At 31.3% G+C, this 24,780-nt stretch overlaps 2 protein-coding genes across 5 annotated transcripts; one reads left to right on the top strand and one right to left on the bottom strand.

The window, feature by feature from the left end:
• The first annotated feature begins 1,908 nt into the window (after positions 1–1,908).
• LOC130662951 (proto-oncogene tyrosine-protein kinase ROS) lies at positions 1,909–24,719 on the top strand. Of its 4 annotated transcripts, none has more exons than XM_057461940.1 (13): positions 1,909–2,430; positions 6,928–6,984; positions 11,904–11,963; positions 12,087–12,177; positions 13,735–13,967; positions 14,873–15,112; positions 15,587–15,734; positions 15,824–20,734; positions 20,812–21,035; positions 21,118–21,591; positions 21,968–22,331; positions 22,592–22,642; positions 23,367–24,719. In XM_057461940.1, the coding sequence occupies exons 1-13, from the start codon at positions 2,272–2,274 to the stop codon at positions 24,395–24,397; spliced, it is 8,043 nt and encodes a 2,680-aa protein (XP_057317923.1). In that variant the 5' UTR covers positions 1,909–2,271; the 3' UTR covers positions 24,398–24,719. The 4 variants fall into 4 exon arrangements, with proteins under 4 accessions (XP_057317923.1, XP_057317925.1, XP_057317927.1 ...); XM_057461942.1 differs by having other exon boundaries at positions 14,873–14,989; XM_057461944.1 differs by having other exon boundaries at positions 14,873–14,983.
• LOC130662955 (cAMP-dependent protein kinase catalytic subunit 1-like) lies at positions 11,296–13,482 on the bottom strand. Its single transcript, XM_057461948.1, has one exon. It carries the CDS (start codon positions 13,347–13,349, stop codon positions 12,204–12,206), a length of 1,146 nt encoding a protein of 381 aa, XP_057317931.1. The 5' UTR covers positions 13,350–13,482; the 3' UTR covers positions 11,296–12,203.
• Positions 24,720–24,780: the final 61 nt, after the last annotated feature.

Below are 24,780 nucleotides of genomic sequence, written 5' to 3' on the forward strand. Positions count from 1 at the left end.
TCGCTACGAAAATTCACTATCAAACGTTTTTCTAATTTTAAATTACAGATTTAAAATAGACGTACTACGAAATACGACTCTGGTACAAATATATATACTAGGATATATAAAAAGAGAAACGAACTAGTCTTGTCGTACTATTTTGAAACGACGAAACCTTTCGGGTTATCGGAGATAAGTAATCGACAGCCATTCGTGCACAATACAATGGGATTTGAATTTAAATATTTAAAATCTTTTAAATATTTCATCCTAACATTTTAACATAAATTATATTCATTTATTTATTTATAATAATAATCAAATAATTATTTATATATAAATAATTAATGAACTATAACAATTTACTACAGAATAAAATCTTCATTAATCATCACAGAAAAATAGAAATTATTCAAAAAAATCCAAATCCGTCGAGCTCGAAGAAATCTAAAATATTAATATTTTTCTAGGGCCTTCTTAATTCAAACCAAACTTTTACAGACCAAAATGGATATCATGTCACTTCACATTTTTTTTATTGATCATTCACCGAAATGACTTAATTTTCATTAAAAATAAATTCATATCATACCTCAGCTTCTTTGAAAACCGACAAAATATAAGGACTGTTAGAAAAAATCCAAAGAAATAAAGTAATAAACAATTACCGTAGCAAGTAAAGACAATAGGCCAACGACCAGAGCTATTAAAAGAAATGAATGTATTTAAAAAAAAAACACGTACAAAAAAACGAGAGTAGCACGTGCGTATAGATGAATGAAAGGTTTACGAGGATAGTAAGAACAGGTCAATCTGTCAATTGACCAGTGCACTGCCACTGAAGAGTCATGAACGAAGCATCTACTCGTTCATAAACTGCTAATGTAAGTAACGTCAACATTATTAAACTGGCCTACGACCATACATTCCCGAGTTCAAACTCTATCAGACCATCTAATCCGCGATTCCAATTTCAGTAATTACATTATTCAAATATTTATTTTTACCCGGGTAAAAAAATTTCAAGCCGAAATAAAAACAAAACTTTTTCTCGGCCAAAAACAGACCCATGTACTGAACACAGGGCTGAGAACTAGATAGGCCGAAAAATGGCCAATTGTTAGACCTGAAAAAACCAAAAATAGACTCAATTTATCGGCCAAATTTCGGCTTTTCCAATAAAATCCTACACAGAAAAAACAGTTAACTTGGTTCAAGAAAAATATTGTGTTCTGAATTTTCTTTCTTGATTCAATAAAAGTAAAACACTTGATTCAAAAACTTTTTTTTGGTTCACGACAGTAAATTTTCTTGCTCCAAAAAAATTTATTTTTGAAGCGAAATTGAAAATTTCTCGGTTTAAGAAAAACAATTCTTGGCTAAAGAAAATAAGTCATCTTTTGCCAAAAAATCAACGTTTTGAACGAAAAAAAGTTTAACTTCGGCCAAAAAACTATTTCTTGCTCCAAGAAAAAAAATTTCTTACTCCAAAAAATCAAAGTTTTGAACGAAAAAAAGTTAACTTGGGCTAAGAAAAAATTTCTTGGCCCAAGGAAAAAATTTTCTTGCTCCAAAAAATAAATTGCTTAAGTGAAAATAAAAGTTGCTTGGGCCAAGAAAAAAAAATTTCTCGAAATTGTACTCGAGTACACTTTTGGGTTTGAGATAAATTTACCTGTCATACAAATCAACCATCCAAAAATTATATTACTATAATAATGATGCAATTAGTGTTAAGAAGTGCATCGTACTACTCTTTGTACACCCCAAAATTTCCTGCACTACAAACCCATGGTTGCGGTATGTATTTGATTATACATTAAGTAAAAAAGGGCTTGAAACTGCTCACATCACGTATGAAATGAAAGAGATAAGGGTATATGTGGTGGGAGTCAGTCGAGTGTCTTGTGGCCACTCATAGTCAGTTGCTCTTATGCTCGCCAGCTTTAAACAACCACCTACACTAGACTTTTAAAAATACATATATATTTTCTATTTATTATTCGAATTAACCAAATTGTCATGTTATTTTATTGAAGTGTAAAATAAATAATAAATAAATAAAATGTGATATTAAATAAAACAATTAAAATAATTGTTAAATATGTGATTAACATGGTAGTTAAAAAAATAAATAAGTGGGTAGATAGGCGGACGGTGGAATTAAAAATTAATTACGATTATTAGTAATAATAATAATAATATAAATTGTTAATTTAAATAAAATTGTTTTGAACAATTAATGAATAAGCGATTTTAAAATAAATCGCAATTTAATATTATTATATTATGTTGTTGATTAAACGAATATGCTTGTTAGTGGTCCTAGTATTGGCGGTAAATACAACAAGAGCATTATTGCCAGATGATTTTGAGGAACATCAATTTACGGGTGATAATTTACAACAAGAATGTGCATCGAGATGCCCCGACCTAGATTTCAATCAGGCAAGTGACATTTTGTTTATTTATTTATTTTTAAATTTTCATTTGCTATAATTTATAATTATTTTAATTTTAATTAAATGAAATTTATTTTTAAAATAACAACGCATCAATTTATAATAATATTTTGAGTCGAGTGTAAAGTTCATTATTTATAATGATACGTTTTATAAACTGACAAGAAATTATGTTGTTTATTAATTTTAATCACTGTAAAAACGTTTGTCTTCCAAGTATTATAATTATAATAACAATGAGTTACGGCAAAAAAAAATAATTCAAAAAAAAAAAATGTAAGATAAATTTACACTCCAATTTAAATTAATTCCATTCGCGCTTTATTCATCTGAGTGACTGCTCATAGTTTTATTTTATTTTTTTTTTTTAATTTCTGACCATCAATCAGTTTATTGACCAGTAAGCGAACGCAAATTATTGAATTTCAAAAATTATCAGTTGGTAAAAAAATATAATAGTAAAAAATAAAAGTTGAGATGAAGGACGTATCAATTTAAAGACTCCAGCCAGACTGTACTGTCCATTAATTAACTTAACTACACGACAGCGCATCATCACTATAACCATAAGCAGACCAACGAGCTAACAAAATATTAAACCACGTACTCGTATACACTTATATAAATATATATATATATATATATATATATAAATGCACTCTTTTTCGCTCTTGTGTTATTATTTAACTCGTTAGACATCAAGGCTCAAACATTTACATTTAAAAGGATATTTATGTCCTACTCGTACTCAAATTTTCTTATTAACTTAACGCCCATTTTTACCGCGTTATTCAATGAATTATTTTATATATTTTTTTTACTGCAAATGAAATATATAAAAAATAGCTTTATCATCTACATGTGATCAGTTTACGTTTATAATAGTTGTAATGCATCTATATATATTCATACATACAATATCCATCAGATACAATGTCAGATTGAAATAGTTTACATAACTTCGCAGTGAATACTCTTGGAAATACACTGAGAAAAAAAAACTTTTAGAATCATTGTATATTCGAACAAGGAACTATGCTATTAAAAATTATCAACCTTGTATATTTTCGGTGCAAAAATTTGAAAATTTCAATCAAAATCATTTTGATAATCGGAGACATCTACACAGAAAAAAATGATTTCTTGGCGCAAAAAATTTTTTCTTGTTCTAAGAAAATTTTTACTTGAACCAAGAAATTTTTTTTATTATAAAGTGAAAACAAAACTTTTCTTGGGGTAAGATAAAATTTTCTTGGAACAAGAAAAAAATTTTTTAGGCGAGAAAAAAATTCTTGAGCCAAGAAAAATTTTTGTCTTCAATTCATAATACAAAATATTTCTTGCACCAAGAAATTCTTTTTTTCTGTGTAAGTTTGCTCAAAAATACCTTGACTTGATCTTGTTTTTTGAAATGATGTAAAAAAATTCAAATTTTCTTCTATCAAGAGAACGATTTTTTGTCTTAAATATGAATGAAATTAATAATTCAATAATTAATATCGATCTATTACTCGAGAAAATATTGTAATTACAAAAGTTATTTTTTTTCTCAGAGTTTCTACCGTGAGCTGCATCTTTTAGATAATCCAATCGCGTTTAATAAATTGCTAGGGAATTTAAAAATAAAAGGAAAAAAAATTTTATTTTGTGTAATAGAGAATATAATTAAGTTTGGTCTTTTGTAGTGGATCTAGTTATTTTTAGATTAAAAGAGTCTTGTCATTAGTTTAGTCTGATAGTTTAGATGTATGTGTAACTCATCGAGTTTATAAACATGGGATTTTAGAACGACAAAATAATAAATATATAACGTAACTAAACGGGGTAACGGAGAGTAGAGAAATAAATATTCACACGGAAGTAATATAAATTTGAATTGTTGTTTTATAATTCTATTTACAGTGGCGCCAGTTAGGTAGATCTGTTAAGGGTTAATGTAAATAAATAAAAATATTTATTGGATTTGAACAACATATTATATTTATACTGACCTGATAATTGTGTAATATGTAAACGTTCAATGTTTCTAAGCCGTTATGGATGATTTAGTTTTATCTATTCATGTTTATTTGTAATGAACTAATTTTTTATATTTTTATCTGGTAAATACTAAATATTAATGATGTATAAATTTAATTATTATTATCGAAAATTATTAATAACAAATTTTGTATTTCATCTAATAAATAATTAGTTTTATTTACTTATTAATTAGTAAAAAAAAATTCCATAATAATTTAATGTTACACTGATAAAAAAATTTTATAAGAAGAAACTAAAAAAAATTTTGGATTCGGGTAAACAAATTTTGAACTTAAAGTTTTTTTTTCATTAATGATGTTGACAAATTGTCACAAAAATCTATTTTTTTATCCGATCGGAAAGTAAAAAATATTTTTTTTACTGTCTACAAACTTTTTCTAATTTGACCTAAAAAAAAATATATAAACAATATGAAGAGTAAACAAATGTATGGCAATATGCAATACTATACATATTCGTTCGACAATCAACTTCCTGCCTGTCACATCCTCTCACCAATGTAACATGTAGGGTCAACCATGACGCACTAAAATGGTACTACATAAGGATTCCGTGTACAGATATTTATATAAAATCAAAAAGTAATTGTCTATATAAACGTAACACATCAATAACTTTGCTACACATCCGACTATTGGGATCAATCAAAAATATTGAGTGCGGGGTAGTCAATAAAAAAGTCAATTTACAAACCCGGAACTGTAAATAATTCAATATAACAATTACCGTCATAAGTTATTTATTATCCATTACCCGAATTATGAGATAGATCTGTTATTATACGGGTGTCTGGCTTCTTGTCCAGCTCTGACATATTGTATGGTAGACATAGAAACCAACAATACCTCATAAAACTACTCGGTCCCCTATTCTGTCTACAATTTTAACCAATTTAGAAATCTAAAATCCGTGGGATTCGTTCCTTCTATTCAAAAGGTCATCATCCTTAACTTACATTTTTATAAATTGATAAAATTAGTTCGTTTACAAAGTCGTAAAAAATAAATTTTCGGATGATAATTATTTTGACAATTAAAAGATGACCCTCTTTATGGTGCCGATGAAATAAAACTCTTACCGCAAGTATGGCTGACAATATATATGTTATATTATATTACACTGCTCTTAAATTTTATCCTGACACTCAATATCGTGCGACTTTTATTTACAAACTCATCTCCGTAAAAAAGTCAATTGTAATATTTGTGGTGACATTATAGCTCAAATAATTGGATACTTGTGATTTTTTAAAAAAATTTACTGTTGAGTTGTAAGTTTCTAATAAAAAAATTAGTAAGGATTCAGATTGAGATATTAGGCTTCGTGTATTTATTTGTGGGAGTCTCGATACGAATAGAAGGAACCTTGAGGTAGTTATATTATGTATATATATATATATATATATATATCTACGGGCTTTGAGTAAAAAGGTGCAACAGTTGGCGGGTGTTTTCAAGCGTAACGAAGACGTTGGTAGTTAAAAAATATACGGACGTACACTTACTCGAACAGGTATACTCACTTAGCTCATTAGCTGTCACTGGATTTCTTCCGTTATTTTTTTAAACTGTTATTATCATTATTATTATTTACCCTATAATTTTAGTGAACAAGCTGCAGAAAGCCTAATAAGTTTTTAGTGATATAAAAAAAACAGGAAATCTTGAAGATTTAAAAGATGAGAAAAAAAAATGTCTATCGCGAAGCCGTAAGCGAGGCCGTAACAAAAATTTATAAATTAAAATGCTTGCCGTTAAAACTTTTTAAATTGTTTCATCCGGTTAAATTGTCACCCTTTGTATACATTATCGCGAAAGGCTACAAGATCATTATTATAAATCAGTGAATGTAAAATTACGGAGGGGAAAAATTTTTTTACATTTAAAATTTTTTTTATAAGCTTTATTTTATCATCTTGCTGAATACTTTGGGGTTCATATTTACTGGTGATTTTTGACGTTAGATATTGTTAGTTGCTTCCGGGACACAGGTGGATATCCGACTATAAACACTTAATTTTTTTAGTTTACGTACGAAAAGCTAAGTTTAATCCACGAGTCGGTGAACATTATTTCCGGGGGTGTGAAACGAACCGTGTTGTGTATTTTTTAGACTCATGGGAATTTTAGTGGGCTCTATATTTATAATATTAGTTGTTTCAAATTGTACTGTATTAGCATATTTGTTTATTCACAAATGAATATTAATCACTGGGAAATAATAATTATTTTAATTTTACTTCAAATTCAAATTATTTTTTTGGTAAATATGCACGAGAGATTTCTCCCTATACTTTGACTTGTACAAAATTTTTGATTTTTTTTTTCGAAAGATTATTTGACTCAACGGATTGAATGATTATCGAAAAATTAAAATTTTTAAGTCATAAGAGTTTGAAATGAATTTTTTTTGTAAGCTATCAATGATATTTTTGTTACAGAATCGTACAGATGACACATCAGAAGTCGGATGCGGCGTAAGATGTAAAATAGATCAGGTAAATTATAAAAAATTTACAAAATAACAAATAAGTATTCTGTTAAGAGGGATAGCCACTGTGAGGATCGAAAAAATAGGTGATTTTCGGGAATTTTTTTGACTGGAATAATAAAGGAATTTGGGGATCGGGTTTTTTTCGTTTTCTAAAGTATACATTGAAGATAATTCTCCTAAATTTTCATTAAAAAATATCATGTTGTTACAAAGTTATAAGCATTTTTGTGGAGCGACAAAAAAATTTCCCCCACCACAGTGTCATCTCTAACTCAAAAACGGATTATCAGAAACAAAAAAACCAAACGGCGTAATCTGTATGCATTTGGTTATCGTTGCACATAGGGGATTTTGAAAATTTTGATTTGAAAAAAAATGGCGACATATTAAAAATTTTTTCGTTATTTTTTCTCATTTTTTTGGATTCAAACAGCCCTAAAAAAACTTAGAAATCAAAATTTTCAAAATCCCCTACGTGCAACTTTAGCTACTGAATAGACGAATACGGCAAAAAAAAAGTTGCGAATCGGTTCATATTTATGCAAATTACAGATGCCACAGTTCAAAAAAAGTAGTTTCGAGAAAAACGCGTTTAAAGTTTTTAGTTGATGCAACAGTCAGTTGACGCGCTGTCACAAAAATGACTATAACTTGAAAAATATTCGGAATTTTCATATAAAACTTTAGATACATATTTTTGAACATATACACTTTGATTTAATAAAAAAAAAAAATTTTTTTTTTTGAAATTTCACAGTTGCTATCCCCCTTAAAAGAAAACAATGAATCCAAGCACGTGGTACCAGTTGATATCGTATTATTAATATAATAAATATGTAGTTAGACTTAAATATATATATTTAAAAAAATTGTATTGTCTCGGAAGTTGATTGAAGGAACGTATGATTGGGCGCATTGGACATTGGGGGATGGGCAGTAACGAGCAAGGGAATAAAAGAATAATCCGGACGGTCCCTCGGTGCTAATGACTGAGTTTCCGGTCTTGTCTGCTCGTGGTTGGTCCATAACCATTTCACGGGGTGCTAGTGTTACGTTTAAATGTCGAGAGGGAGAAAGACCTACAACCGTATATACATTGTACCGGTACCGCAAATAAAAACAAACTTTAGTACTTTACTCTGTTCTCACATATATAGTGTTCATATATTTATATAGATATATATGTATGTATGTAAGTACATTAAAGCATAGATGTATAAATATATATGTATATATTTAATGCACTTGAACAAGTAGTATAGGAATAAAAGAATAGCCGGCGGCATGTAGGGCTTCGTGACTTTAAATTGGATCGCGTACAAGTGTCGTTTTTTAACGGATGTCATCAAATTGACGTGCGACCCCGGATTCTGCTACTACGGAAGTACAAGACTAAAAAATAATACTGTATTTATTGTTATATTTGTGTTACAGTAGTTGTAATAATTATGCATGCACACAAATTTATTAATTGTAATGTGTATTAAAATTTCCGTTTTATTTTATTTTTTTTTTTTCGCTAAAAATATTGAGGCTGTAATTTATCACTTTTTCTTTAGAAATTTGAATTACGGTTTTAATTATTTTTTTTTTTTTTTTGGAGAAAAAATTAAATTTAGATCTAATTTTTACTTTTGGAGTAAAAAATAGGATACTGATAATAGTTATTTATTGGTAATTAAATTATAAGATTGTTAAGTTTATTTGAAAAATGATAAATTCTTAAATTTATTCAAATAAATATATTAATTTATATTTATGGCGGGAAGAGACTTTTTAGTTGTGGTGGGTGAGGGTTTGGACAGGGTACGCGTGGAGGATTTAATGAGGAAACGAGAAATTAACGGGCACTGCTCTGTATGGAGTCTATTTTACTCGGTTTTATATTTTTATTTTTTATTTTAAAACTAATGCACACTAGAATATCAAGTGATTTTTAATACTGCCAAAGAAGTGGCTCCAAGGAGTTTCAATAAAACGTAAACATACTTTATCATGTCTAATGAGCTGATAATTTAAGTAACGTACGTTTTCTTGTTTATTTATTTGCTAATATCTTAAGCACTTTATTATACAATATCGATCCCACGTGACAAAATAGTGGGAGATATAGAATCGAAATAATAAATTATTGAAAAATTTATCTTTTGGAGATTATTTAGTTTTTATTTTTTTTTTAATAGTGAGATGTTCTTGTCAAGCAATAAGAGTCACTTTTGTAATGTGACCTAACTGATAGCCTCCAAGAGCAACGAGCTTCGAAAATAGATAGTGATAATATTAATAATATTAATAATAATAATAATAATAATATAGACGTCATAATATTAAAATTATTCCCTTAATCAAATAATGGTAATATTTCAATTGATCTTCAAATCCTATTATTTATTTAATCTATTAAAATAAATGTATTTATATGGCGCCGCGATAAATTTATCGATTTAAATAAAAACATAAATTGAAGAAATTATTTGATTATAAAACGACGAACTTGTCAATAATATTTCACTAACTTTCTTCATACCTCATAATAAAAATATTAAAAGAAAAATTTGGAAAATCCAAAAGTGCACGCCTCGAACGCTCATGTTATGTTTTTTTTTAAAAGTTAAATTTCGAATAAAATTGAATATCCCGCTCTTTTCCCATAGAAATTTCCATGGTAAATATACGGTAATAAAAGTAAAAAAAAAAATAAATAAGGAGAACATTCCTAATGAAAAATGGCGGCAGTGTGTGTTTGTTTACATGTAAGATTGCCGGTTTTAACCGTAATGATTTATTTTTAAAAAAACGAGAAGGCCTACAGTAGTGATTTTCGAAAAGAACCTTCTTTGCTTATTTCTGAAAATTTTAAAAAATAAAATAAGTAGTTTCGTCAAGTCGTTTTCGAGATATCCGTACCACGCCGTTTTTTTGAACCACAGACTAATGGACGTCCACGATAAATTTTTTTTAATGAACTTTTTTTTATATTAATACATATTAGACAAATTAAAAAAAGTATCAGGATTATTTATTAGTGTTTCAGCTTTATATTGATGTGTTTTTCATAATGTGTAAGAGTAATAGAAAAAAAATATATGCACTTTAATGAGTGGAAATCGTGTGACCTTGACAGGTCGGTTATAAAGCACAACCTCTCCGCTTCGCTTCCGAGGCGTGCAAAAAATCTCAATACTAATCAAAGTCGAAAATTCCAAACCAATGATTTTTTTAAAATTTCTAAAACGTTATTTTTATAAATTAATACAATAAATGTCGCGTTAAATTTTTATTTCGTTTCCTTCTTTCTGTCAATTCCCTTTAAATATAGATAATCACCAACTTCCTTTTCTTTTCTACGTCGATGCGTTAAATTGCAATTCGCAAATCCATGTCTTGACAGGCAAGCATGTATATACGTATATATATTTTTATATACATATGTAATGCATGTACGTGGATTTGTATTGCCGTAAGGAGTATGTCGACATATGTATGATGATGTTCTTGGATTGTATGATGAACGTAGGCGTCATATACTAATGTAAAGGCACGTGCCATATATACACGATAATACATGATGTAGTTGGCTTGGTTGGGTTGCTGGTTGCAGAACCAACTGAGCATATTAATAAAAAAAAATAAAATTATACTTTCATTTGCGACTAACTCGAATGAATTATGTCACGATCCGGTCATTATTGTTCTTACAATACTTATTGCTTTATATTTTACTTGTTATTATTTTACGGTATTTTTAAATTCATTTTTTTCTCTTCTGTTATTTATTTTAAATAACATATATACCGTAATATTTTTGTCCATAAAATATTGAGCAATTGATTGAGCCTTTGAATTCAAAAACATTTTCTAAAATGTATATAAAATTAAAACTCCCACGTGTATAATTTGTCTAGAATTCCTTATTGTCTCGCGCTAGCATTCAAGTTAATGAGTGTTCACTCTACTCTATTCTGGCACATAACTTGCGAGTTTGGTGCTTGCGTCATATATCACATCAAGTTGAATCTTTGCTTGTTTTAGTAGCATTTATTCACGCTACAATGACCGATGATTTATTTAAATGAAGATATAAAAAATATATCAATTAATTTATTTTAAAATAAGAAAATTAATTAAGTGGTTGATGATAAAAATAAATAATACTCGATATTTATTTGTCGATAGTAAATTATTTAAATATAAATTATTTATTAAGTATTATGGATATATAGGGAAGTTTAAAAGTAATAAGTAGCTAAGTGATGTCAGTCATCATTTAACGGCTAGGGATAAAAGACATTTTGAAAAGAACCGTGAAGTCAAGACTAATTATTATCTAGGGACAGCCTCTTCTTTGAACGAATCTTTCTAAATTACTATTATTCACTTTTGACCGCTTAATAAGTATTTGATTAATTATTTTTTTAATTTAAAATATAATGTCAATTTTTACCGAAAATTTTATTTATAAATTGAAAAAAAATTTGTGCTCTCTATTGATTTTTATAAAAAATGATTAATATTTTTTTTTTAATCATCAGCTTATCCGTAAATTAAAAAAAAATATATTGAGGGGGGGGGGACATTTTCGTGGACTGAAATTTTCATTGCGGATAAAATGGGGTACTCACAAATTTTTATTGTTCAACTGAAACAATAATTTATTCCAATAATGTTCTATCTATTCATAAAAAATACAAACTTCTATTAAAATTAAGATTCCAGTAGTCTAATAATTTTTCTGATTAATGTACAAACTAGATAAGATTCAAATAAAAAAAAAACAATCACCCGAAAATATGTCAAGACCCAATGCGATAGCTACCAAAAATTATTGACTAAATAAATAGATATATATTCATATTTAATATCATTCTATCCACTTGACATTGAACTTCTAATGTCAACTAATTTTTTTTTTATCTATTCCAGTGTGAGAAAGGATGCGCAGCATGGGAACAAGCCCTCGAAACAAGCTGTCAATCAACATGTGTACGTCTAACTTTATTTTAATAATTAAAATTTAAAAAATTTATTTCAATTTTACATTTATTATAATAAGTTATTGTACATTATTATTTAAATTAAAAACAATATATTTTTTTTTATCAACAGAACGGTACACAAGAGCTATTACCGCCTAAAGAATTGTACTGTGTACTAGGATGTCACGACGCATTGAACCGTTACTTTCAACAACTTAAAGGTAATTAACAAAACAATAATAAATTTTTAAAAATCAGCGAATTCTTTGGCAAACAAATCTTTAGATTCGATGACCATTGAATTTTCATTATAAAAATCAAAATTACTAGCGTCGCCATCATTCTTACAAACCGGAATATAAGAAGCTTTCAATTTTTTATTATAAATGTTGTCCCAATCAGTAGAACGAAACCACACATGATTTTTGATATCCAATACGCCATCTTTTAAATTCCCGTACCTTCTAGTCAAGTCAACTTGCAGTAAATTATTAATAATATCTTTCAAATCATCGCTGAAGTGCGCGGGAAATTTAAATCTTCCGCTTACTATTTTTTCATAAATTTTCATTGGATCTTTTGAATAAAATGGCGCGTAACCAGCAGTCATTTCATAAATTAATACTCCGAAGCTCCACCAATCAACAGATTTACCGTATCCCTTTGACAATATTATTTCCGGCGCAATATATTCCGGTGTGCCACACAACGTCCATGTTCTTGCTTGAATGAGTTTACAAAAACCAAAGTCTGTTATTTTCAAATAACCATCGGAACTTATTAATATATTTTCAGGTTTTAAGTCACGATAAACTAAACCGCAGTAATGTAAATATTCCAATGTCAGTAAAACTTGTGCAGCATAAAATTTTGATAATTTTTCAGTAAATTTACCTTTGCGTCGTAGATAAGAAAATAATTCGCCGCCGTTAATAAACGGCAGGACCATATATAAAAATGAATTATCTTTAAAAAAATATTTTAATGTCACAACAAAAGGATAATTTATCGACTGCAATACTCTTTTTTCATTACGCGTGTGCTCAACTTGTTTAGTCTTAACAATTTTACGTTTATCAAGTATTTTCATGGCATAGTACAACGAAGTTTCTTTATGTTTTATTAATTTGACTCTTCCAAATGCACCCATACCCAACGTTCGCAAAATATCAAAGTCATTTAACGTCGCATCTTGTTTAACTTTTGTTACTTTCCATTTTTTATTGAAATCATCCTTCAGCGAATCCAATACCAACTGATAGTCCTTCAAACTTTTAATTAATCGTTCGTTATTATTATTAATATTAGTACTGATTGTATTTTCGTCTTGAGTTGAAGATTTAGATTTTAATGATTTAGATCCGCTTCCAGTTCCATATGAACTTGATCGCATTATAAAAATAAATATAATAATTATTCAATTCTTATATAACGATTATTTTATTTAAATATAATTTATAAACATTAGACAACGTTATGTATGTTATTGAGACAAAAGAGACTGATCCTGTAACCGATAAAATTATTTTTGATAGTCTATTGTCACTACGACCAAGTGTCAGATAGTTTATATTTTAAAACTAAAGTTCTTGCGGAATAATATTTAATTTACAGTGTAGGTGAAGTAATTTATCTTGTTAAAATGCGAGAAATTACACTGATTAAACGTTTCCTTAAAATGATCTGAGTGTGAGATATTAATACCTTTGTTAAATGTCCAAATTTTCTATGCCATTGAATAGTATTTATTTTATTTTAAATGCTGTTTTGTTTATTAGCGGAAATAGGTGTACCACCTGCGCCGGCTCTTGTCGCGGATTCGTTGACAGCAACGTCTTTGAGACTAGAGTGGAAAGGAGTTGATATTAAAAGACGAGCCGCGGGAATTTCTTATTTAGTGCAATGGAGGTATGAAGAGTTGGCGGAAACTTGGCAGTACTGTCGTAATCAATCATGGGGTGAAGATGATCAGATACTTGTTGAAAATCTTCAACCATACACTAAATACAGGGTAAATTTGCTTTTTATTTTCACTATTCAATTTTTAAAAATAAAATACCACACTGTAAAAAATCCGGAGTGAATCCGGAGTGAAATAAAATCCGAATTTACTCCGGATTCACTCCGCCACTCGGAGTTCCGGAGTTTTTTAAAAAATCACTCCGCATGCGGAGTAAATTGGGAGTTTTTTTTAGCGGAGTGATCTCGGAGTGACGCGGATTTTATTTCACTCCCAATTCACTCCGGTCCAGAGTTTTAATACTTAAATAAATTTATTTTAATTTATATGAAACTGCTAAACAATATGTGTGTGTATGTGCGAGTGTGTGTTTGGGTGTGTGCAGATGTGTGTATGTGTGAAAATTTGTGCGTGTGTGTAAATTTGTGCGTGTGTGTAAATTTGTGCGTGTGTGCAAATTTGTGAGTGTGCGCAAATGTGTGCGTGTGTACAAATGTGGGCGTGTGTGCAAATGTGTGCGTGCGTGTGTGTGCGCGTGCACGTGTGTGCCTAAATATGTATGTGTGTATGTGTGTGCATATCAGTTGATTTATATTGTAATACGCGAATTTATACTTCGATTTTATTATGTGGAGTTATATTTTATTAATAATATTTTCAAAACTCCGCCCCGGAGTGAATTTCACTCCGAGGGGAGTGAATAATTAAAAATTCATTCACTCCGCATTCACTCCGGATTTTATCCGCATTCACTCCGCGAATTTTTTACAGTGCATTAATTGATTAATAAAAAAATAAAAAATTTTTAATTAAATAGATTTAAAAAATTTTTAGTGTGTATTTAATTATGGTATTTAAAAAAAAAATTTGTAGATTTTAATTAGGCGGTAGTTTACTAAAAATTAAATTAGAGGCCACGGAAAAAATTATACTTTAGTGTAAAAAAATTTGTTTAGTTTCGGGTGGCCTTACTGTTGAAGTCATCACAACATAATCCCGAGCCAATAGTGTCAGCCCCGAGTGTAGTTATATTGACATTAGCTGCGGGTCGTCCTACATCAGCACCGGTAATTGTAAGAGCAGCAGCCGTCGATAGTTACCGGGTCTCTGTATCTTGGGAACCAGGACCTTTTCCCAATGGTCCATTATTGTCCTATGTTTTACAATTGCAAGGAGGAGACTTCTTGCTTAATAAGGTACACGCCACGCCAGAATTCAACGCAATATTCATTCAATTTTAATTTTTTATTATTATTTTTATTTTTTACTTTGCACATTTAGAACTTTTTAGTTGCACAATCTCTCTGCTCAATCTTTTTATGTAAAATATTTTTTATTATATTTTCACGTCTCTTATTTCACTTACGATTAGTAGTTAATGCTGGTTCGGCAATCTGCTTTTTTTATATTTTTACACGCTTTGCTATTAAGCCCCAACTGCACTTGCTTCGCTGCACGATTAATTTGTTAATAAAAAAAAAAAATGATGTATTTAGTAAGAAGCATTAATACCTTAAGATTGGCTTGAACCAGACAGTAGTTTTTCTGGCATGGCGTCCTCTTTTAAATCTAACAGGGGATGCATCTTTTTGAGTTACAATTCCACCAAAAAAAAAAAGTTTTTTAAAAACAAATTGTAAAATATAATTTTTCTGTTAAAATAACTTTAGGACATACCAGCGTCCGAAAACACAGATCACTATATGTTTCAAAATTTAAAACCAAATCAAAATTACTCTGTAAGTGTATCGATGAGAAACGCTATCGGGGATGGACCACCAACAGTTATTTATATAACGACACCTTCAGAGCCCGCTGGTATATATTTTTATAAATTTTCTCCCAATAAAATGAAATCATTGAAATCAATCAATCAATTGATTGAATAATTATTTATGTTTTTTTAGTAAAAGATACGCAACAACCGATACTAATATTAGGCGGCGAGCATGTAGTTATGAAACAAGGGGCAGATATGTTAGACGAACCAAGTATTATATATCGTGCAAACAGCCGCATCCGTGGGGTAGCAATCCACGTGTCATCAGCACAATTATTTGTATCGGATTCCATGGGTTATATTTATCGGACGACAATATTGAAAGAAACCGAGCCAATAGTTGTGTTGCGTCCGGATCAAGCCAACTTCAAGCCTTTGAGTTTGTCCGTAGATTGGCTGAATTCACATCTGTATATTCTGGGTGAAGTTAATCATGCAACAACGGTGTGGCAAATAGCGCGATGTAATTTAGACGGCAAAGGATTGACTGTTGCAATGGCTGGTTTCATGACACGTCCATCTCACATTGAAGTCGATCCGTACAATGGCTATTTATTCTGGGTAACGCGCGGCGGTTTATTTCGGCTAGATCTAGCGGACATCAGTAACGGAATAAAACACGAAGTTCAACCTTATTTGATACTAGAAGACAAACATTTAGGCGCATTTACAGTCGATCATACTAATTTTAGATTGCTGGTACCAGATCATACACAAAATACTGTAATAAGTGTCTCTTTGGATGGTCGTGAAATTTTGAACTTGCGTGCGAATACTCAGCAGCCGAAATTTAAAAATGTTGTGTCATTGGCTATGGCAAATGGTTTATTTTACTGGACTAATGGCGAAGAAGTATTGACAGAAGGTTATCATTCGGGACAGAATCGTTATTTTCATAATGCATATCCTGATAGATCGGACGGCTCTTTTGTGAGTGTTAATGTTTTTATGGATGCCAGTCAACCTGTTCCGGTGCCAGTCAACCCTCCAACAGGTGTACAAGCTGTTCTGGGAGCAGAAAGAGCTAAAGTGTCGTGGCAAGCGCCTCATTTACTTGGCGGACAGGGTAAAGGCGCCTGGCAAAATTGGTCATATGAATTAGAAATAAGAGACGAAATGACTGGTCAAATTGTGCCGCAACTTGGAATCGCCGGTTCTTCCCACACCGTCTACAATTTACGTGAAAAATCAGAATACACCATCAAAGCAGCTGCTTATACTCATGCCGGTCGCGGGCCTTGGTCGACTGAATTTCGCGGCAAAACGCTGCGTGAAAATTCACATGCTTCTATACTATGGTCTGCTAATGAAGGCCTTCTAAAAAGTGACGTTACCGGTGAAAATGTAAATACTCTTATTTACAAAGACATGTTGAAAGACAATGACAATGATTATCATCATATAATTGATGTGAGCTGGTACAAAGATACCCTGTATATCGTAGGCAACAATTCCGCGCTGTACCGTTACAACATAACGAGTCATCAAAAAACAAAATTAAATATAAATTCCGTTGGTACAGTAGCCGTCGACTGGTTTGCCAAAAAATTATACTGGGCAAATCCTAAGCAACAGATAATAACACGCGCGAATTTAAATGGCACCCAACAGGAACCAATGTCAATACTCGCGATAGTTAAAGAATTAATAATCGATTCGCAAGAAGCATATCTGTACTGGTCAACGGGTCATGCAGTTGAAGTGTCACGTTTGAATGGCCTCGATCGCCGTTACTATCATTCAGATGAAATTTTCAACGGTAAACAAGTTATGGGCCTGACCATAGACACCGAAAATCGTTATGTCTACTGGATTGTACGGAGTTATGAAAGCGGTTCGATTGTTTATCGTGCGCCCACTTCAGAACGTGTCCCAATGACCCAACGTTTGGTACCGGAAAAAGTTTCATCTTTGCAGTACCCGAATATTCAGGGCCCACTGTGTTATTTTTCTGAACATTTGCTATGGCTGCAAGACGATCGCAATGCCGTTATTGGTGACCTCACTGGCCAAAACACCGCAATGATAAACGGAATCAGTTTGATCGGTCTGCATATGGTTGCTATAATGGATCCTGCATTACATCAATATCCTACGGGATTGACCTCCGATAATATCACAGTAATTCCACGCCCAGTTTCAGCAGACAGTATTCGCGTTATCGGTACCTGGCGTAATTTTAATGTTACATGGGATCCCGTAACTAATATTAATTATGGAACTGTTTTTTATGAAGTTAAGTTTGCAAATTATATCAACACGAATTCAAATCCTGAAATAACAACGGGTACAACAATGATGTATTATAATTCTGAACAAATATTACCATATTCGTTGTTAGAAGTAACTATCAAAGCGTTTACTTATTGGGGCGCTGCATTGCACACACGTAGAGTACTACGCTCACCACAAAGTGAACCAAGTCAACCAACAAATGTACGTGGATTTGTTGAATTTAACAGACTACCAATTAGTAATAATATTAATTACCATAATAATAACACTAATGATGTAGATATAACAATAACATTTCGTTGGGATTCACCAGAATTTCCAAATGGTATCATAAAAGGATATACTTTACACTGTTGGTTTTTAGATAACGGCATAAATGTTGATGTGTTTAATGGGATTAAAATAAATCATGACATACGGGAATATGTTGTTAATAAACTTAAATCAAACACAACGTATTACTTTGAAGTACAAGCATTTACGGAAGTTGGTGCTGGTTCATTTGCTGACATGATAAATATTTCGACAGAGTACGAAGATCCGGTACCACAATTAATCGTTGCATCAATTGATGCTCTTAAGTTAATAGATTTAGATTTAAAGACTGAGATCATTTTAACGAGACACATTGCCATTGAAATGCGTTATGTTACGATTGACAATAAATTATATTGGATTAATGAAATGCAGGAAATAGTAATGGCTAATTTGAATGGAACTAATACAGCTAAAATACTGTCACTAAATAATACAGCAACTTCGATGTGCGTTGATTGGATATCACGAAATCTATATTGGTCTGAATTGCATCGAAAATCGGGTGTCAGTAGTATTATTAAATTAGATTTAAGTGCATGGGAGTCATCGGGCGCGTTGTTGTATGAAAAAATAATAACAAGTAGCAGAAATATCGTTAATTTAGAAGTCTCGCCGTTGACTGGTGATTTATTTTGGATTGAATTAGCAGAAGGTAAACACGGTATCATAATGCAGTCTGATTTGTACGGTACGTCAATAAGACCATTTTTCAATCACGATGACAGTGATTGCTCGTGCCCATATCGTCCATTAATAAAACCTTCGATGACTATTGACAATACTGATCCAGATAACCCGGTAATGTACTGGACCTCTCTCGAAGGACATCTAAATATCGCAGGAATCAATGGCTGTGTCTGTAATTTAGTCATAAATCCAGGATTCAATCGTGGCCTGCCACCAATTTCGCTGACTGTTGACAAAATAAACGTCTACTGGTTAAATTTGGGCGGTAATGAAATTTATTACGTCAACAAAATTTATCCCTATGAGCAGGATATCAAGCGAATTTATTTAGATAATGTACGAAATATAAAAGCAATTGGTAAATCACTGCAGTCATATCCAAATACCGACTGTTTGATACCATATCAAATGTCATATACTGTTGAAGAACTGGTCAAAAAAGCCAACAGCATAACAATCAAATTACCGACACCCGAAACACATTTAGGTTGCGAGCGTTACAATTTACCTGGGACTTTATACACAATCCAAGTATCGCGATGTCATGATTCCACAAGTTGTGATACAAATGACGTACTCGAGTTCAAAACATACAAGAAAGAGTTTGAAATAATGAATTTGCAGCCGTTTACAATGTATCAGTTCAAATTGGCATTAAGTAATTACTACAGTGATATGGTGATGGCTAAGCATGAATTTGGCAATACGGTTGTGTTACAAACTGCCGCGGGTGCTCCGTCAGCACCGCAAAATGTAACAGTTGAATCATGTACACCGACATTGGCAGCCGTTTATTGGTTGCCACCGCGTATTTTGAATGCCGCGGCAGTGCGCTATGAAATTCACTGGCGAACATTGAGGCTGGTTAATGGAGAACGTCCTAAGGGGGAAAAGTTGATAAAAAATCTGATAAAATCCTCTGATGGCCGATTTATGGAACTATTGAAACCGCTGCTTCCTGGGCAGGATTATTTAGTTGACGTCCGCGCTTACCCGGCAGATTCTAATGACACTTACGGCGAAAGTGAAGGGCAAGTTGTCAGTATGTACCCAGAGCCAAACAATTTGACAAATGTTGCTGCAAGTGTTAACACACTTAATGTTACATGGGAACCAACGGCTAATGTAACTATTAATTACACATTAGAATACACGGCCGTTGGTTTAGAAAAATGGCAAGTTGCTGATTACTATATTGCAAATAAAAATAATAAGAAAATTGAGTATTATATACGTGGGTTACTGCCCAGAACGATGTACAAATTTAGACTGATTTTGCGTTACCCAAATTGTCATGATGAATTTATTTGGCCGCCAGATGCACGGTTTACTTTTCAAACTTTCGGTGATGTTCCTAGTCCACCTGGACGTCCTAGTGTCACTAAATTACGTAACTCGGTTTATCAACTGAATTGGAAAGCAGCGGAAGCCCACGGATCCCAAGTCGAGATGTACCGATTGGAAGGTAAAATTATTGATGATTTACGCGACAATCATGATGATTCTGAAGACAATGGTGATGAAAATAGGAATAAAGACGACGAAGGATGGAAAGTTTGTTACACGGGTGGAGATAATTATTGGATAATCGTTGGGGAAATGAACCAGAAGTACATATTTCGGGTGCAAGCGAGAAATGCTTATGGATTTGGAGAATGGAGTCAAGTTAGCGCGATTGTTGATCTCACTGATACCGTCAGCACTACTATGGCTGGACAACAGCACTTGGGATTAATTTTAGGATTAAGTGTACCCGTTATTACAATAGTATTGCTTTGTTTCTGCTACTTTCTTTGCTGTAAGTATTTGATAGTATGTTTTTTTTTAAGCCTCTAATTGATGTGTAAATATTTGATTCACGATTTTTGGTTTTAGTGTACAATAGACAACGCAAAGAAGTCAAAAAATCAATTTTACCACCGGTGGTATCAGACGTTGAATTAGCGACACTTCGTGAAATACCGCGTGGTAATTTTGTTCAATCAAATGCGCTTTATGTTCCATCATTCCAAAATGATCCTGATGATTCAACGCTACCAAAAATAAGAGGCGATCAATTACAATCAGATAAATTTCTTGGTAGAGGTGCTTTTGGCGAGGTATTTATTTTATTTTACTCATCACTTGTGGCATAAAAAAAATAATAATAATAATAAAGAAAAATCTATGTTTGATGTTAAGGTATTCCGAGGCTACGCAAAAGACTTAGAAGCTCCTGGAAAAACAACCCCAGTGGCAATAAAAACTCTCCGTAAAGGAGCAACAACCCAGGAAAAAACCGAATTTTTACAAGAAGCCAAAGTAATGAGTCAGTTTAGGCATAAACATGTCTTAAGATTACTGGGAGTTTGTCTCGATACAGACACGCCATTATTGGTATTAGAATTAATGGAAGCTGGTGATTTATTGAGTTATTTAAGAGCAAGTCGTCCGCTACCACCAACAGATCATCGTGCATTAAGATTACAAGATTTATTGGCAATGTGCGAAGATGTTGCACGGGGTTGTCATTATTTAGAGAGTTTGCATTTCGTTCATCGTGACTTAGCCTGTCGGAACTGTCTCGTTTCGGCGCGAAATCGCGAAAACCGGGTTGTAAAAATAGCAGACTTTGGTCTCGCAAGAGATATTTATAAAAATGATTATTATCGTAAGGTAAATGTTTAAAAATTTATTGATAAATCATGTACCCGCCCTGGTGGAAATTTTTCGGAATTTTATCTGAAAAACTCAGTTCTAAAATTCTAAAGACTTTTTCAGAGTTATTCAGAAAAAAAGTCCGGAAAATTTTCACCAGGGCGAAGATCGGAACGTTTTTCGCGCAACAAAAATGAAAAAAAATCATGTAATTTGACTACTTAAGGGGTAGTTCCGGAGGTTGGGGGTGGTCGCGAAACATTTCTGAAATCTAGTCATCCAGTAGATTTTTTACTATCAAATTTTTTTTTTTCCCTTCGCGAAAAACGTTCCGATCTTCAGGTACCCGATAAATCATCAAAGGGAGTTATTTATTTATTAAAATAATTTAAAGTCAGGAGAAGGACTACTACCAGTGCGTTGGATGTCCCCAGAATCACTTATGGACGGTATGTTCACAACCCAAAGTGATGTCTGGGCATTCGGTGTGCTAATGTGGGAAATAACGTCACTAGGACAACAACCGTACCCTGCAAGATCAAATGAAGAAGTATTAATATACGTACGTGCCGGTGGTAGACTATCGAAGCCAGGGAATTGTCCGCCGGCGTTGTTCCAATTGATGTCACGGTGCTGGAGTCCCGCGGAAAACAGACCGAGTTTTAAAACTTGTCTCGAACAAATAATATTATTAAAAAACAATACCGATGACGCGGCATTAATTCCCGTACATGCGGGTCATTATTTAACGCGACGAGGTTGGTTATCATTATATTTTATTTAATTACTCTTTAATTTAATTAATGCATGATATTGTTATTTTTATGGTAACAAGTACTGAGGGAACTTTTTTTTTAAATATTTGTGTTTCCATTATTTTATCACGCAATCATTTGTTTATATTATTTATAAGTGTATTTTTTTTTTTTTTTTTTTAATCATCTTAATTAACAAAATTATATATTATAAATGAGCTTTGATTCAAATTGGCCATTGCATGGCTCATGCTTGCTTGCAGGCGTCTCTAACAAGGCTTACTTTGCTGACGAGAATCAAAATCATAACTCAGGTAGGTTTTTATTTATTTATTTTTTGGTACTGGGTATAAATAACTAATTCATTAATATTTAAATTGTCATTTCATTGGGAACAAAAAATAATTTTTTATACGCCCGATGAAAAAAGATTTTATACAATTGTATAAAATTATATACAAAAATGGCCCGATCCAATTGTATACAACTATATAGAAATTGTATACAATTTCTATACAAATTGTATACAATTGGATCGGGCCATTTTTTCTATCCAATTATATATAGTCTATATATAATTATATATGGTCCATATAATTGATATATAATTCTATAGAATTGTATAAAATCTTTTTTCATCGGGACTGTAAAAAATCGGAAGTGAATTTGGAGTGATTACGGATTTTATTTCAGATCAAATGCACTCCGTCACTCGGAGTTCTGGAGTTTTAAAAAAATTACTCTTCATACGGCGTAAAAAGGGAGTTTCGTTTCCCGCGGAGTGATCTGGATTTTATTTAAATCCACATTCACTCCAGATTCAATCCGCAAATTTTTTACATTATAGAAATTCAAATACCAAAATCACTTTTAAAAAAATTATTCTTTTTTTTGGTAATATAATAAATCATTTGCGCCATTTGTTATTAATTGTTATTAATTAAAAGTTCATAATAAAAAAAGAGATTATTAATAATTAATTGATAAAAAAGTAAATAATAAATTCTAAAGCAAAGGAAAAAAAAATGTGATCTTCAGGTAATTCATGGAAATCAAGTAGTTCTGAAGGAAGTCGTGATATGCAACCATTCCTACAAGACTCAAGTAGCACTACAGTAACAACAGTCCGTTTATCTGACGTAGAACTACCTAAATACCTCGAAGTCCTAGCAGACAATGCCGAGTCGACAGTTAAATCTAATCAGACCGACGAATACGAAGTTCCAAGATCTATACATATCGGGACTGGTTCAAGTGACAAGAGCAAAAGTATTCAGGCAGTCCAGCAACCGCAGCCTCCACACCAGCAACAGTCGGCAGATACGAAAGCTAACGAACTACTTGTACGAAGTGAAATAACACCAGAGGACCGCGAACATCTAGACAACATATTATCACAAATGGGAAGATTAAACACCAGCGAAAGAAGCAAAACTCTTGATAATTTGAGATTAAAAAATAATACTAAAGTTATAAATGCATTTAAAAATGGACTCAGAGCATCGCTGAATGAACGTACATCATCAAAACTACTGTCTAATAGTTTAAATAATAAAAATAATGATGAATGCTCAAAAATAAGTTTAGACGATAGGAATTGTAGCTCACTCGGTTCATCAATAACTTCATTACGCAGTTCATTGCCATCAACTCGTCCAAGTTCGTCAGTTCTTGGATCTCAACATAATCTTCCATTAAAAAATCATAATAATAATAATTATAATTATAATAATAACAATAATAATAATAATAATAATAATAATAATAATAATTCATTAGATAGTAATCCTAGTTCTACATCATCTTCCACGTCAATAACGACGACGACTGGCTCCGCGAATAAAGATAATAATAATATTATTATTAACAAAACAAATATTATCGGTAATGGTACACTGCGAGTACATAAAAATCACGCAAATTTAGAAGGTAGTAGAGCTAATATACCTCTTGTTATGAATAATGTTTTGTTAAATTTATTAAGACAACCACCGCAAGTTATTGATGACAATACTAATAATATTGTCACATATACAAATGTAAATACTGATTCAACTAGAGTTAATTAATGATTTATTTTATAAAAATATATATGTATAGACATATATTTATAAATATCAGGGATCTGATACGTGCCTTTTTATAAATTATTATTAATAATATAAAATAAATTTATTTAATTGATGCACAGTTTTAAACAACTTCCGAGTGCCACTTTATTTTTAATAATAAATGTGGATTGACTATTAGTTTTGTTAATAAATAAATTAATTATTTTTTATGGACACTAGATATTTATTATATTAAATAATAGATTATTATAAATTTATTTACAATAAAATAATTAAAAAGTATTTATTTAATTGTATAAATTTGTTAAGTTTTATATGTAAAAGAAAAACAAATTAATTAAGTTGTATAAATTACTCGTCGTAATGTTTTAAAGTCATAA

This window comes from Microplitis mediator, chromosome 2 (assembly GCF_029852145.1).
Source record: "Microplitis mediator isolate UGA2020A chromosome 2, iyMicMedi2.1, whole genome shotgun sequence".
Taxonomy (NCBI): domain Eukaryota; kingdom Metazoa; phylum Arthropoda; class Insecta; order Hymenoptera; family Braconidae; genus Microplitis; species Microplitis mediator.